Here is a 16,035-nt window from a genome sequence, read left to right as displayed (position 1 = left end):
CATACATTTATGTGCAGTATTAAATGGACCACTGTAGTGGCTCCATGCTGTAGTGGTTTTCAAATTCGCCTAATAAGCGAAGGAACCCCCAGTATCCGGGGAGGAGACACGAATCCCTTTGAGGACTGCGTCAGGAAGGGCATTCGGACATAAAAAAAGAAAAACAACAGCCAAATTAAAACACGCGGAGCTACCCGCTGTGGTGACCCCTTTCCAATAAGGGAGTGGCTAAAAGTAGCTTTTATTAAATGCACCACTGTACAGTATCACAGCACTGAAAGCGATTATTAGTTGGCATTACTGTTAAGCTTTTTATTGTCGAGAGACAAAGGTCTAACGATTTGTTGCCAGACTTGTAGGATGGTAGTTTTTGTTTGTGTGGGTGTTTTTATATTTTATTATTGTATATGCCAGAGTTCTGCTTCCTTTTAGATAAAGGTACTGTATATTTTGTTTTCCATGTCTGTTTGGATGAAATATCTAGTTATTTGCACTGATGTGGTCAATACGAATACATGAATGCATTCTTACATACACTATACAGTGTACAGTGTATAAAGCATATTTTTTAAACACTAAAACGTTCTGCTAATTTTACTAACAGCTTGTAGGTAACTGGGCTATTATAAGATAAAAACATCTCCATTACTCTTTAGTATTCCCGGTGCTTTGTGGAAGGAAGCGTTTTAGCTCTGCATGCAGACATGTTTACACCACTGTCAGTAGAGTTAGTAACAGTTAAACGATATAACCATGTTTACTCCCGCTGAACTCCACGTTACCATAAAGAAGAGACTGTGCTGAATCATGCAAGGAGTAAAGAATCTGTAAAGCCCATAAGGTTTAAATTTAGAAAAGAGGATCAGACATACAAATGAAAAATGCAGCTGAGTGTCTCTACTTTGTAAATCGCTCTTATTTTGGGCTTTATATGCCTAAAGTGTCATGTTCCAAGGAAATTGACAACAACATTGAGAAAACAAGTGAAACCAATAACAGTGAAGCCATTCCAATCTCAAAATGTGAGGCCTTCACCAGAAACTCAGCATGAGACCAAATACACTGTATCCAGTGTAGGAGAAAAGTGAAAAGGTCAGCAGAGGGTTGTATGAAAGATTTCTGTAAAATATAAAAGTTAAAAAAGGCTTTTTTTCTTTGTTAGCCAGAAAGTTCACTGAAAACAAAAAACACATTAACACTGGTTTATTTTTTATTTTTTTATGATATTTTGAGTTGATCTTCTGATGTAAGTACATTGTGACCTGTCATTCAGTGATAAAGTTTCAAATTCATAAGCAATGTTCTTACTGTGCACCTATACTCTTTATAATTGTATTAAGACATTCAGAAGTCGTTGGAAGTTTTGACTGACTCATGAGTTTAGTGATTAATAGAATTTCGTTTTCCTCTTTAAAACTCCAGATTTTTCTAAAATGAAGTCTTTTGCGTAATTTTTGAATAGCACTCCAGTCCATACAGGTCAGTGGATGGGTTTACATTTAAAATTTTATGTTTTTATTAAAAGGCCGTGTCTCCATGAAATATTTTAGTACATTACTTCAGATCTATTTATCTGTACATAATGTACACGCAAAGCCTCTTCAGAGTCGACCTTTGAGATATTAAATTCATTTTAAATACTGATGAGTGTGTGAGTTTCGTCCTTTGGGTTTAATCAGTAACAGGTTTGTATCTTATACTGGAAAGCTGGTCATGTTAGATTTACCTCTGTGTTTAATACACGCTGGCTCCTATACAGTACTGTGCAAAACTCTTGAGCCACCCCTCATTTCTTTATATTTTACTTGTAACGAGCCAGACTTTATTGAGAATTTTAAAAGTGGTCTTGAACAATATTTCTCCTGGGTTTCTGGAGGTCTTTCAAAGTTTGATTTTGGAAATTGTCTGCTTTTTCAAAAAAGTCTTTAACTCTATTGGCCCCTCTGTGCTCACTATAATCAGCACCTCGCTGTTCTCTGGTCAAGTCCCTGCTAATTTTAAGTACACTATCATCCATCCATTTACAAAACAAAAAACAAGCTTGACCCTTCTCTTCTTAGCAATTAGAGACCAATTTTAAAATGTCATTTATTGCTAAGATTTTAGAAAAGGCTGTGGCTAAGCAGCTTACTTGGACAAATACAGTTTACATGGCAAATTTCAATCTGGTTTTCTAGAGCTCATTCTACTGAAACTGCATTTCTTAGTGTCCAGTGAGATTTTGATGCCGACTGAGGCTGGAGACTGTTCTGGTCTACTAATATTGGACCTGATCTCCACTTTTGATACTGCTCACCACCACATTTTGTTTTATAGGCTAAAATGTTGGGTGAGTATATCTGGATCTGCTCTGGAGTGGTTCGCATCATCTGTCTGAACGAAGCTTTCCTGCTTCAGGTCCTTGTCTTCTTCCTTTAGCTATGGTGTGCCACAAGGTTCTGTACTAGGACCTTTAATATTTCTATTATATCTGCTCCCTCTTCAGCACATTTTGAGCACCTTTGAGGGCATTTGCTATATATTCCCTTGTATATCTCTTTTAAGCCCCAAGATGTTTCTAAGCTGCATATCCTGAATAAGTGCCTAGCCTTGTCCAACTTAATTTTTTCGTCATTAAGCCCCTTTTTGAGCCCCTGAGAGATTTATGCCTAGTTTGTTGCTGATCCAACTGCAGTGGCTCCCCATTAAATTGAGAGTCCATTTCAAGATTCTGGTTCTGACTTTTACAGCTCTTCATGGACATGGACCAGCAATTAAAAACTTTCTAGATTTGCATTTAGGTAACGATTTCCTTTTTTGTGAGGGACTTATCTTTTTCTTAAAAGGTGCTGTAAAATACAATTTTACTTTTTCAGTAATTTTGAGTCCAGTCCTACTCTGTAACCATTTTCACAGAAAAGTTTCTTTTATCCATCATTTGTTCCCATTTCTTGGAAAAAAAAAATCCAATATAACACAGTTTGACAGGCATACAAATGTATTTTTACTTCAACAGGATGATTCCCAAACCATTGACACTATAGCTGCAATGCTGTCTGGAAAGTGTCTGATTACCTTAATTTTTTTGTATTGTAATGATCCCAAACACACCGCCATTGCAGTAAAAGCATACTTGGATAGAAAAACACTATCAGTCATGGATTGGCTCAAGACTTTTAAACAGTATATCAATCAGTGAGAATATCACAGTTTTATAAAATGAAAAGCAGGGTTTTACATTCTGGTTTGTAGTACTGCATTTTATTGAATCTAATAAATTCTTTTTTTAATATCTTGATTACCAAAATAAAAAGGTTGAACAGTCAAAAATATAAAGATCCAGGATTACGAGTGCTTATGATGTGCTCTCACTCTGATAATACCTTAGCTGCCCGTGAGTGACATCTTTGAGAGACAGCAGCAACAACAAACTGACAGAGTAACAGCGACTGCTACATCGCACGGTGCGAGTGAATTGGAAGCAGAAGACAACAGAAAGGTTGTAGAAAGCAAGACTATGATGCAACTTTAATAGTGAGAGACATGATCAAACTCATGTGACCATAACTAGCAGAAATACATTCTGAAAAACAGTAAATTCTCCTTTTTTTAAACCTTTGTAATGATTAGAATTTTTAATCCTGTCAACTCCAAGGTAAATGGAAAAATATACATTTAATAAAGTATCAGTAAACAACAATAAAAGCTATCTATGCAATTTACTTAACAGCGATTAAATTGCAGTTATTTTATTTACCACAGGCATACTGTACACACAGATACTTCAGTGACATCCGAGTTAACTGGATCTCGTGACAAGAACAAAATGTTTTATTTGCATAACAGGTTAAAGTAAATCAGGCTGCCTCTTACTGTGTGATGGATATTTGGAAACGACGTGGCAAAACGTCTGCGTGAGGAAGTTTCACTCAAAAAAAAAAAAAAGAGTAGCACCCGTTGCCTTCCTACGATCTGACATTAAAAAGGATGACACAAACACGTGATCAATTTGGAAATGAAACTGTATTGCTTGGTGAAAGCTATAGAAGACTAAACCAACTTTAAAATGTAGATAAATATAGGGGCTAAACTCAAGGTCCACTTAGTACCTCCTACTGGGATGTCTAGCAGCATGTCATGGGTTTGTTTTCATTAAATGAAGCTGCTCACTTCATTCGCTCCTGTGTCGTCCTCACCTCTCAGCTCCTCCCGGCAAAGATGGGAGAGAGATTTGAGTACAGAAGCTGCCAAATGAGAAACTCTTGCTTCCATTGTGTCAGACCTATTAGGCAACATCACTTATTTATGATAGGCTGCACAGCAGGATCATTTGTCAGCCCGACTGGTTCTACTGTCCACAGAAAAATTCCCTTAGAAGCTGGTAAAATGCAAGAAGACTTAAACTGATTAACTTAGTTGTGCATTTATAGCTGTGTTACAGTTGTTGATTTAATCATCTTCTAAGTCCTTCATGGATAAGTGATATGTTATCTCTTCTGCTTTTTTGTATCAGGAAACGTAGTTGGTAACAACTGCTACACAATTTTGCAGTAAAATTATATTCCACTGTGTTAGAGTTACTGTGAGATGATGGAATAAAACTGTCTCACGTGCATCCTGTCTATAATCACTGGTGGACGTGTGAGATTTATAAATCAGTTTAGCTCCTAAGGTACATTTAACGATGACTGTGAGGAGAAATGGACCAGTAGGAGAAAGGACGTGGGGAAATAAAATGTACACAGGAGAAGAAGGAGGCCTTTCACATGATCTCCCACCTTAAGTCATGCGACATCAAGGAACATGTCAATGGCAAATCAATGAACGATCACATTACAGAGACTGTAAAATGCAGCAAAAAGCTCTACAACAAGCTTGAAAGTGGGCCTTGAGTTCATTTTGTTGTCGTTGTCTTAATAAACATTCGCACAGTAGATCTAGCAGGAATGTACACTGTGACTTAACCAACCGGCAAACTGCAGGAGTCTTGGATGAGACAACGGAGAAACGATCCTTCACACAGTAAGTGTTAACCGGCTCACGTGTACACACTCTGTTTCCCCAAAGTTCATTTGAGTAAATGGAAAAATAAGAATAAGGTATCACACCAAGCTTGCTGGTTATGTGATGCATATACTGTGAAACTTAACCAAATATCAACTCAAGGCATGATTTTTTTTGGCACCCTACATGCTCCTGTGTGAGACGACCTGGTGCATAATAAATATTTTCTAAGAACACTTCTTTTTTATTTTTTACTTTTTTCTGATATTGCACATCCTAAAAAGAAACAAAGAAACAAACAAAACAACACTGAAGGAGAATGACACAATGCCATGTGGCATGACTGTGTAAACCATACTGACTCAAACCCTGGGATCTTATATTTTAACTGCTTCTCTTCCCCACAAATAACAAGGCGGTCCACTTCAAGTACCCGCAGGACCACCTCCTGCCCACTCCTCTCTTGTGGGTCGAATCTATACAGACACTGGCGAGTACAACGTGATGGCAGGGGCTTCTGCTGTGTGTTTTACGACCAAAGACAGAGAAAATGAAAGTCCCGATGTAGCCGATGCCGGTCCACCAGGGTACAGAAAGGGGGACTGGAACATAAGTTAGTAAGGAGGGCAGGGGGGCAAACCGTGGTAGGCCAGATACAACAGTCTGGTTTTCAAGACCGAGAAGTTGCTCACGCCTGCTGCAGCATTAGGCCCTGTGAGACGTCATGCACAGCAGTTCATTCTCAGTGATAAATTCAGGGCTCGGGCCACGCCTGAGAGCCGCGCCGACATTCACCCACTCACCCACGCTCACACTGAGTTTTAAGACTTGAAGACATGCACGGCCCGCACAACATACTGCCTGCAGATGGGGCACTCGCTCATCCTCTTTCCGCATTTGGTGCAAGTTACCATGTGACCACATTCCAGTAACACACAGTCAATGATGGCATCCATGCAGATGCGACACAGGTTTTCATCAGCCGCCAGCTGAGCTTTGACGCCATCTGTGGATGGGAATATATATATATATATATATATGTAAAATAAATATTTTCAATAAGAAATCCTTCTTTGCTGTGGGCTCATAAGAGTGTATGGAGATCAGCGTTGAGGTGCAGATGCAAGACAGAATAATAAGCACAAACACCATCACCAATGTTCGGCCCAGTAAACTACAGCCCTACACTCCCTGTGGGTTTGAGATGTTATTTAAAATGATAAAGTACTTTGAAGCTTTATTGCAGATATTTATATCTACACTTCTTGTGAGGTGGAAGCTCTCCATCTCCAGCGATTAAAAATATTACCATTCATTTTATTTGGTGACAAGTTAGTTCTCGGACTAATCTAAATCCCTGCACTTTCCATGCCAAAGTAAAAAAACACAAAGAACAAAAAAACTAAACTAAAAAACTTAAAAGCATGTGGTCCTTCCTCTTGGACTGAAACAGTGAAGCCAGTACTGAGGTACTAAAAACGGGTGAAGCTCTAAAATGCCACAAGATGCTGCCATCTCATTTAAATCTGATTAAGGATTAAAGACAGGCATTATTAGGGGTACGGCAACTTTGATTGACATGTCGATGCCAACGAGGCTTGCTTGACTGTCTTTGTGGTGTTGGTTCCTTTTGGAGCCCTGTATATTGCAAACAATATGGCCTTCTGTATGGTTAACTGAACTAGCAGACATGTCAAGAGGTCTGTGCTCTGGTTTTAGTCTAGGCTCTATTTTGAAATGTGTGTGTTAGTGCCAAATAGAGCAACATAAACCTGTCTGTGCTAAATGTTTCCATGTGCAGGGCAAAATAAGGGGTTTTATTTTTTTGAGTTGGAGATAAAATATCGATACTAACAAAAGGAAACTGCTGAGCCGTCCTGTGACAGCTTGTGAACAGAGCCATGCATAATGATCAACACATGCTGATGGTAGGCAGACAGCCTCTCCCATCAAAACCATTTAAAATCACAGCGGCAAATTGTATCAGTGCTCTGGTTTTACTAACACTTAAATGATTTCTGACTGATCAGCTGACTGGCCTAAATCTGGGTCCTGCTGCTCACATCTAGCGTGACAGGAAAAGACCAATGCAGCTGCAGCCTGTCTGCTGCCTGTGCACAGCTGACTAATAAGAGGAGCTAATGTGATCCGCAAGCCCTTCATGTCAACGAGGACGCTTGACAATGCAATTACACCTGAAGACATGCTGCCACTGAAGCACCATGACGGCTCATCAAGAGGTAAAAGCCCTTAAAGAGGGCATTAACGACGGCATGAGAGGCTGTCCTTCAGAATAAACAGAGATGATGTACACAGGAGAAGAAGCACGAGTGACAGAATGCAGACACACCGAACCAGGCAGGAAATAATGACTTAATAAAAAGCACCCTTGCAAGATCACAACAAAGAGGAAGATGGTAAAGGACGGGGTGAGTAAAAGCAGCTGCAGCATGCCTTAACTGGTCTAGCAGATGAGTTGCAAATGCAGTATCAGTACAATGGCGATCATGGAGGAGATGGAAATAGTGTGTGATGTGGCTTTTTTTTTTAGAAACACATCTTACCTCCAACTCCACTGTTGCAGAGAGGTGGAGGATATGCAACCACTATATAGTTAAGAAGGGGCAGTAACAAAGAAGATTAGTTTGGGGGACGTGAACTTGCTCATTAATATAAAAAGTGAAGCAGCAAATAAGCAGGTTGTTTTGCATTAAATGCTTCCTCACATAATTACAGCACATCAGCGGCATAAATGCAATGTTGTAATCACAGATGAATAGACATAATTAAATGTAAGTTACCTGCAGTTATGTTGACATTTTCCACTAAAGCACAAGGAGAAAAAAAAAGTGTTCATCAAGCAAAAAATAAAAATAGTGAAATTTGTAAGAAACAATGAAAATTCAAAGCTCTCACTTGACTTCCTGTTCTGCGCGTTTTCTCTGTAGAGTCGATGCACTCGCTCCAGCAGCTCCCACTTCTCGCAGCAGCCAGAGTAATTGACAAAGTTCCTGGCGAGAATCTCTTTCAGCTGGCGGACGGACAGGTTTTCTATCGCCTCTTCGTTGTCGAGATCCGACAGCGAGGCTCTGATCCTCCTTTGTGTCGCCGGACTGACCTGCAATCCACACACAGCAGCAGAGCCGTAATCACTTACAGAGCAACAGGATAGCATTTCCTTTGACTTTAAAGATACGGACAGTTCGACGCTGTAGATGTGCACAAAAGCGGGTCTCACACCTCTATGAGACTTTCCGTGGGCTCCAGGTTCAAGAGGGATGCTGTTGGAGTATCATCATGCTCCTGTGTGAGTGGAGACAAACAGTCAGGTTAACTTAAGTCAGATCCAACTGTCACAATGATTTTGAACTTGTTAAGATAAATACCAAAGACTTCTCAGGTGTGACAATGACTGATTTTCGTAGTTCGTAGTTTAACTCATAAGATCTAATGCACATCCCATATTAGTTCTTTTCCCTGTGTAAAAATACTTTAAAAATCTCAGGTATATAATGCACATTCATGCTCCTCCCTGAGCCTGGTTCTACTGGAGGTTTCTTCTTGTTATAAGCGAGTTTTTCCTTCCCACTGTTGCCAAAAGCTAGTTCAAAGGGGCCATCTGATTACTGGAGTTCTCTCAGTATTGTTGTACGGTCTTTACCTTACAATATAAAGCGCCTTGAGTTCGACTGTTGTGTTGGTGCTACATAAATAAAACTGAATTGAAGTTATTTACACGACTTTTTGTTAGAACAACCTATTCTTTCAGAATACATGTGCTACAACACTATTGAATGAATGCATAAAATGTTACATCACAATAAAAAGTTCTATACAAGAACCACTCGGTTATTGCAGTTAAAAAAAAGACACTGCAGAGATAAACATTACATACTTTGCCATTTTACCTGATGGCTTAGACCTCTTTTGGTCAAAGTAACAAATGTGGAACCTTTATGGAAAGCATAATAAAATAAATTGTTCCTGCTCTGTGTGACAAGGTTTCATCATTGCCACGATAAAAGAAATTACTTTACCGCTATCTGTGACTTTAACTGCTCAGAAAGCCAACGAATGAACAGAACGAAAGGAGCTACATAAGAGTTTAGGCTCTGTTTTGTGTAGCTGTGCTATCACTGCTGATATTGCCCTCTTTGTTCTTTTATCTGTGTGACAAAACGAACTCGTGAGGCACTGAAATAAGCTCTAATTGATACCACTGAGTTCAGCGCCTCTCCTTCTAGACCATAAAAACTAAACTCCCTCTCTCTGCTTCAGCACATTCCCGCAGACCATTGTCTTTCTTGAATAAAGACGTGTTAATAATGAATCCATCAGGAGCGCTGCTAGGTGCCTAACGCTTTGTGCAGACATCGTGCTTTTGCTCAGACGGCACTCCTCAGAGACACAAACATGAGCTGCAGTCTCGACTCTCACAGAGAGCCGAACCTCAGTGGAACACATGAATGATGTTAGATTTTATTCAACCATCAAAACGACATAGAAGTACTAGAAAGCACTTGAATTAACCAGCAAGGCTGCAGAAGCACAAGCAGAAACAAAACGTTCAGAAGGCTTTTGTGTACAACAAAACATACACGGGCTAGATAGTTTTTATTTTGGCTCTGCACAGAAGGATTTCCTTGAAATGTGTCAGGTTCCATCACATGCTTACTGATTCATAGATTTGATACCAAATGTTAGCAAAAAATGTCCAGACATTTTCAAGGGCCATAACCTCCTGGACGGATGCCGATATCGTCGTATCTCATGCCAGAGAGCTACAAATGTCAAGGTAATTTAAAAGAGAAATTACGGCATCTTGTCAAACAAAGAGGCTTCTAGTTTTGACATTATATTGTGATAAAACAATCCTGTCAATCATCCTGTGCACTGAAATGTTAAATCTCAAAGCAACTGATCCAATTTCTCCCCCTTTCTTTGATATTCAGTCAATTTTCCAGCTCCAGTCTGAAAAGTGACACCAATATCCCCCAAACATCGCCTCAGACAAAATGGGTTATTCATCAAAAGCAACGATGTGTACGGTCCTTTTTTTTGTGAAAATGGTTGAAGTGGTATCAACTCGAGAGTTTGAATATCTAAGTGAGCATGAAAATCTTACTCAGTTCATGCAGTGGCTTTGCATTATCACACAAAAAACTGCATCACCCAAAAAGGTATTTCACTGCAATGTGTAGTTTCAGAAGCTAAAGCTAATAGACGACAAGTGATGTTAACCACTAATCAATCACAAAGCAGAGCCCTGAGCAAAGTGGACACTGTCATTTAAAAAAACAAAACAAAACAAACAAAAGCAGACACCACACTAGGGACATTATCAGGAATTATTTCACAACCCCACAGATCTCAACATATAACATATATATCTGCAACATGCAGGATCTGTGTGGCTTGTCCTGCTGAAATGGTGCCAACTCCAGCACCGGGCATCTTTGTCACTCATCGGTCCTTCTGCTGGAGCAGAAATAGAGACTCCACTGTAGCCCATCTGCTTCAAGTTTTGATGTGTTGCATGCTCAGAGATGCTCTTCTGCATACCTTTGTTTTAACTAGTGGTTACTTGACTTGCATTTGCCTTCGTATCAGGCTATTCTACTCTGACCTCTGGCATCTTCTTGCCCAGAGGTTTGCAGATTCTTGGATATTTTCTTTATTTCAGACAATTCTCCATAAACCGTAGAAATGATTGTGCAGGAAAATCCGAGCAGTTTCTGACATGCTCAGCTCGCCATTCTGATGCTCTGTTTGAACTTGAGCTGCCGACCTTGTCTAAAGGCCTAAATGCACTGATTTGCTGTCATGCGATTTGCTGATATTCAAACAGCAAAAATCAGATGTACCTAAAACGTGACTGTGTCTTTATGTTAATTCACTGAGCTTTTGTAACTATACGTGGAAGTTTCGTCTGCCACCACACTTTTACTGGCAATGATGCCTGTTAATTCTCAGTTAATTTTAATGATGAGGTATATTTTAGGAAGACCACGGCACAAATATATCTGGTACATACGTTAGATTAGTTCAGATCTCACCCCCCAAAAAGCCCCATATCCTACATATGTCTAGTCTAAGAGTGCCGTTTGGAGTGATCTAGTTGGACCGTCCAAATTTTTTGACAGATTGTTTTCTCAATAATTCATGAAGTTAGCACAAATGTCTTAGATGACTTTTGCTTTCTTGTCTGACTGTCTTTGTAGTATTTGTGTCAAAATTTGGTGGTAAGAAATTTAAAGTGCCACAAACTAAAATTTGCACAGTGCCCATCCCATGAAGAGATGAGAGGAGGAGTGTACAGTGGTGTTTCTGCTGTTTGGTTGCAGCTGTGACGCTGTGGGGAGTTCTCAACCTGTGCTCCTGTTACATAACAGGCTCAGTACATGTAACAGTACTAAAAAAAGGCAAAGGGCTTAATCTGCCTCGCTGGCTGGTCTGAGGGTTTTGCACTTACACACAGAGTTAGCCCACATAGCTAACACAGCTGTTTTCAGCTGTCACATGGATATTTTGCTGAACACCACGGAGGAGAGTTAACCTTTTTTCCCTTCAATGGAGTCGATTTTTCATTCATAACAAAGCAACAAGACCAGAAAACAAAACAAAACACAGAAAGCAGCACAAAGGAAAGAGTAAAGCATGAAATCAAATGAAACAGACATCTAAGCCCTCTATGCACACGAGAGTGCTTGTTTGTTAGCGAGTTAAAAAGAGAAGAAGTTAAAACAGCCACTCTGAAACTTAATATGTTGATTTCACCTCTGAAATTAATTATCTCGGACAGAATGAGGACAGATGTGAAGGAAGTATGGCGGATGTAAATCAGGGAATGATGCTTGTGCACGTGCGGCTGCCAGGATGCTCGTTGTTAGGATGCTGACACACTCTGAATGAAAGCGGTGTGTTTGTGAGCACAGACCTGGCTGGTGGTCCCTGAGCTGTCACTTGGGCTGAGCACGTCTCCCTGAGAGGCGGACAGGACCGACTGTTCAGAGGTGGAGCGCGTTGCGGAAGGGGGCGAGGCGGCACGTGAGTGCGGGAGCGAGTGCAGGCTGTCTGTGTCATCTCCCCCTTCATCTTCCTCCTCTTCATCTTCCTCCTCCTCCTCCTCCTCATGTGTATCCTCCTCCTCCTCCTCTTCATCCTCCTCATCCTCCTCCATCACCGGTCTCGGGGTCTGCCTCGCGCCCTGTCTCGCGCCCTGGTGACAGAGCACCAGGTCCACCAGGTCCTCCTTCTCCCTGCATGTGTCGGTCGGTATGTTGCGCAGCAGCAGGTACTGGCGCAGGTCCTTCACCCTGAGCTGCATGAGCCGAGGCCGCTGGAAGGCCGTGCCGCGCAGGAGGTGGCAGGTCGTGCAGCAGCGCAGGTTCTCCTGCAGCACCGAGCACAGAGCGCAGAAGCTCTTCTTACAGTCACAGCAGATGTGCTGCAGGGGGAGGAGAGATTGAAAGACAGATGTGATGTGATCAGTTATTCTTTCTCTTCTGACTGACGCAAACAAACTTGTTCTTGAAGTTGTTCTTTTTCAGCAACATAAGGGTGATGATGTTTGGCCTGTTAACTTATAAACTCTTCACCATTTATGCCACTTTAAAAATAAATAAATAAATAAGGGAAACACCTTCTGAAAGAAATCTAATCAGATCAGACCTCTGAAAAATGGGCAAAGTTTAGCTTTTGACAGACATTCCTTTTAATCAGTACTGAGTGCAGCCATGTCCCCATATAGCCACTTATTTAAATACTGCATGCAGGAGTCGCCTGGCTCTGCCTGAATCGCCCTGACAAAGAGAAACCTTAATAACCACGAACACAGAGTCCCATCTGAAACAGTGCCCAGTCATTTCTAGGAAAGAGAGTCCAGAAAAGAGACGTAAACCATCTGTAGCTCCTGGTGATGTTTGACATTTAACAGGCTTAACACTGTCTCCTGATACAGAGCCTCTGAGTAGATTGACACTTCAAATGGGCAGGAAAGCGGGTCGGCCACGGCTGTAAACATTTTCTTATCGCTTGTGCACAAATGTGCTCTTGGTTCACAAGAAGCACATTTGCACCGTAACAGATACTTTGCTTCAATCAGTTGTTGTTAATCCCCCAGCAGGTTTTTTTCCCCCCTTCTTTTTATAAAGATACCATAAAAATACCACACTGACAGTGAAATGGAAGTCAACCCGGCATCTGTGAAGCTGCGTGGAAAGAGGAAGAGTTTTAATCAGTCCGTCTGACTGCCAGGCAGATAAAACTCTGCCATGCTAACATGTTGAGCTGTGCAGACACCCTGGAAAGGTACGGCGCACATTCTAACACAACCACGTAAGATGTTTAGCAGAGTCCTCTTAAAAATAGTTTTACTCTAAAACAGCGCGTTTGCTGCAGAAACCAGCGAATAAATATACATTAGAGGAATAAATACTATGAAATGTTCAAAAATCTGAAGTTTTAGAGTTTCGAGACGTCAAAAAGAGACAAGCCCGTGAGTTCTCAATGGCTACGCTTACGTGGAGGCTAATATTCACATTATGAAAAGTTTAAAAGTAGGAAAATAATACAACTGCCTCATCATGCACAGCTTGAGCTTTTCTTTAAAGGATTTCTGTCAATAGCGCAAAACAATGTTCTTGACTTGCACCAAAATGGGATAGATATATACAAGTATCAAAGACCAGTCTGAATAATATTACTCTTCACTAACAGGGACCAATTAGATTGACAATGTTTCTTGTAAGAGAACGGCTGCTGTAACAAAGATGGATCTATGCCTACGACTGTGGTTTGGGGAAGGCCTCGGTGAGGACTGGTGGGGGCACCTCAGAGCTGGGCAGATCTCCATGTACTAATGAGAGCCATGAGAACTGAGGAGAAAATGAAAATGAGAACAGAAGAGTGAAAATTTGGCCTTGCTCCTTAAATTAAAAGGTATCTCAAATTAATGATTGTGCTGATTAAGAAGAGCAACATAGGCCCTTTAAAAATAGTAAAGAATTACATCATTTATTATGGATTGAATATAATATTGTATGTATAAATCTTATAAGTTATTAGGTTTATATTAAAATATAATAAATAGGATTTTAAGGTTGAGAAACTTCTAAATTTTTTGCAAGATTTAAAAGAAAAAAAAGAAAAGAAAAAAGATGACTCCGAACTTTAGGGTGCGTTTTCCTGAATGCACAAGGAAGGAAAAGTCGCTGCTCACAACCGCACAGAATGATTACAAGGCTGAAAAAAGGTGTGTAAAATGTTGAGTGTGAGGGATTACTTCGCACCTTTGCAGTCTCTGCGAGTTCATTTTTATATAGCACTGGCATGATGTGACTCTCTCGCCCTACGACAGCTGGGATAGGCTCCACTTACTGCTTTGTCACATGTCACTCGCTGACATCCGTGTTTACCTTGCGTCTGAAGACCGAGAAGGCCAGTCCGCAGGCCTTGCACAGCTGCCCGGCGCTCCCTGAGCTGGTGGGGGGGTAGGTGGAGTACCCAGCACTGGGGGCGAAGCGAAAGGGCCCCGCGCCTGCTCCAAACCCCGGCTGCTGGGCCCGCACCGTGCCCGTGCCCATCACCTCGTTCAACAGCCCGCAGCATGACGCCCACATGGACGATGCTCCTGCCTATAACAACACAGACAGAAATACACCCACATGACTTAGATATGACTTTTAGAGACATCTAGTACAGAAGTTTATGCAGTACTTAAGTATTATCATCGATGAAATTAATGACATTTGAGGATGACATTTTAAATTCTTTTTCAGGCAGATGTAATAATAAAAACATTTTTGTTTGTGCCCTTCTGTTGGCAGAGTCGCATGAAAGACAAGAGGAGCTAAAACGGTTAGTTTTGGGGATTGGATGAGGGGCTGCACTTAGGTCAGTAGGGTGAATAAGGATTGTTTTGAACTGTAAATCAATCAAACCCCCGATAGAAACAGAAATATGGAGCTAGGGAAGAGCAGAACAGCACTTAGGTCTTTTAACTTACTTTCAAATGACTGAAAAATAGAACCTATGTTGTAGAAACATCATTAACATTGGGGCAGATAAAGGTAGAGCCAACTTTAATTACTTTAAAACTACACCTCTGGGTAGCTTGTGAAGATTAATTAAGTATGATCTTATCTTAATACATCATAACGCCATAATTTCTTTACTAATTATAATTACTGTACTGTTAATTAGAACCTACAAAGTTATGAAACAAATAAAGATAAAGTACAATATTGCATAAAGACCCATATAAAATATCAAACTACAGTACGACACTTGAGTAATACTGTGCTCAGGGGAGATCAATGACCGGAAAGAGAGAGAAGCACATTATTGAGAGTGCTCCTGCAGGTCAGAGATAATTAGAAAGAAGACGTCTCAAAAATATATTAATGACATTTTTACCAACAGCGCTGTGGCTTAAATTTATAAATTTAATTTATTTTGAGCCACGTTAAAAGAGTCCAAGCCAACGGCTATTCTTGTGTAGCTCAAATGGGAAGAGGTGGATGTAAATACATACTCTAAACGTCCCGAGGTAGCTTCCAGACTTAAGTTGGTATATGTAAAATTAAAGCAAAATGCCCCATGCAGAAAGAATAAATCGGATGCGTCTGCAGATCTCAAAAACGGCCCAGAGACGGGGAGCAAAGATGGTGCGATGGGAGCTACGGCTCCTTGGAGCATACTGATGCGGGGAGGAAGGAGGGGGGAGGACAGCGAGGAGAGAATATGTCTTCTGTTGTTCCCCAGCCTGCTGAATCAATAGCTGACATGAGCATAATATAAGCCCTCTTTGGTTCATGGCTCCAAAGGAAAAACAAAGGAATTCACGGGATCCTGCCACATCTTTTCTTAAGACGGCCCTCTGCTCCGACTTGTCACAAACACCCTGTGATCTGACTTCACCCATCTGCTTAAGGATGGCGTTATGTAATCTTAGAAAAGACACACTAAATGTGGACTCGGGACGCGGAGGGGAAAAGTCCACTTCCACCGGCTCCACAGTTCAAATCATTAACTAATCTCATTAATTGAATG

The 16,035-nt window shown here is 40.8% G+C and overlaps 1 protein-coding gene across 1 annotated transcript; it reads right to left on the bottom strand.

The window, feature by feature from the left end:
• Positions 1–5,804: 5,804 nt before the first annotated feature.
• rnf34b (ring finger protein 34b) lies at positions 5,805–14,603 on the bottom strand. Its single transcript, XM_085358226.1, has 7 exons — positions 14,400–14,603; positions 12,200–12,430; positions 11,921–12,133; positions 8,224–8,286; positions 7,900–8,101; positions 7,785–7,808; positions 5,805–5,989 (listed from the first exon to the last, which is right to left on the bottom strand). Exons 1-7 carry the CDS (start codon positions 14,601–14,603, stop codon positions 5,805–5,807), a joined length of 1,122 nt encoding a protein of 373 aa, XP_085214352.1.
• Positions 14,604–16,035: the final 1,432 nt, after the last annotated feature.

The sequence above is a fragment of the Diplotaxodon limnothrissa genome, linkage group LG7, assembly GCF_057381915.1.
Source record: "Diplotaxodon limnothrissa isolate DT_005_m linkage group LG7, D_limnothrissa_male_GT1.1, whole genome shotgun sequence".
Lineage (NCBI taxonomy): Eukaryota > Metazoa > Chordata > Actinopteri > Cichliformes > Cichlidae > Diplotaxodon > Diplotaxodon limnothrissa.
Note: the sequence above shows the minus strand (reverse complement) of the source record. Positions and strands in the feature narration are given on the sequence as shown.

What these genes read in the sequence shown, in the direction of transcription:
- rnf34b (XM_085358226.1), bottom strand. Translation starts at nt 14,603, where the DNA reads ATGTGGGCGTCATGCTGCGGGCTGTTGAACGAGGTGATGGGCACGGGC. An exon ending in TGGTGCTCTGTCACCAGGGC is followed by an intron (nt 12,134 to 12,199) that starts GCGAGACAGGGC and finishes GATGAAGAGGAG; the next exon opens with GAGGAGGAGGATACACATGA. An exon ending in GCTCAGGGACCACCAGCCAG is followed by an intron (nt 8,287 to 11,920) that starts GTCTGTGCTCAC and finishes CCACTCACACAG; the next exon opens with GAGCATGATGATACTCCAAC.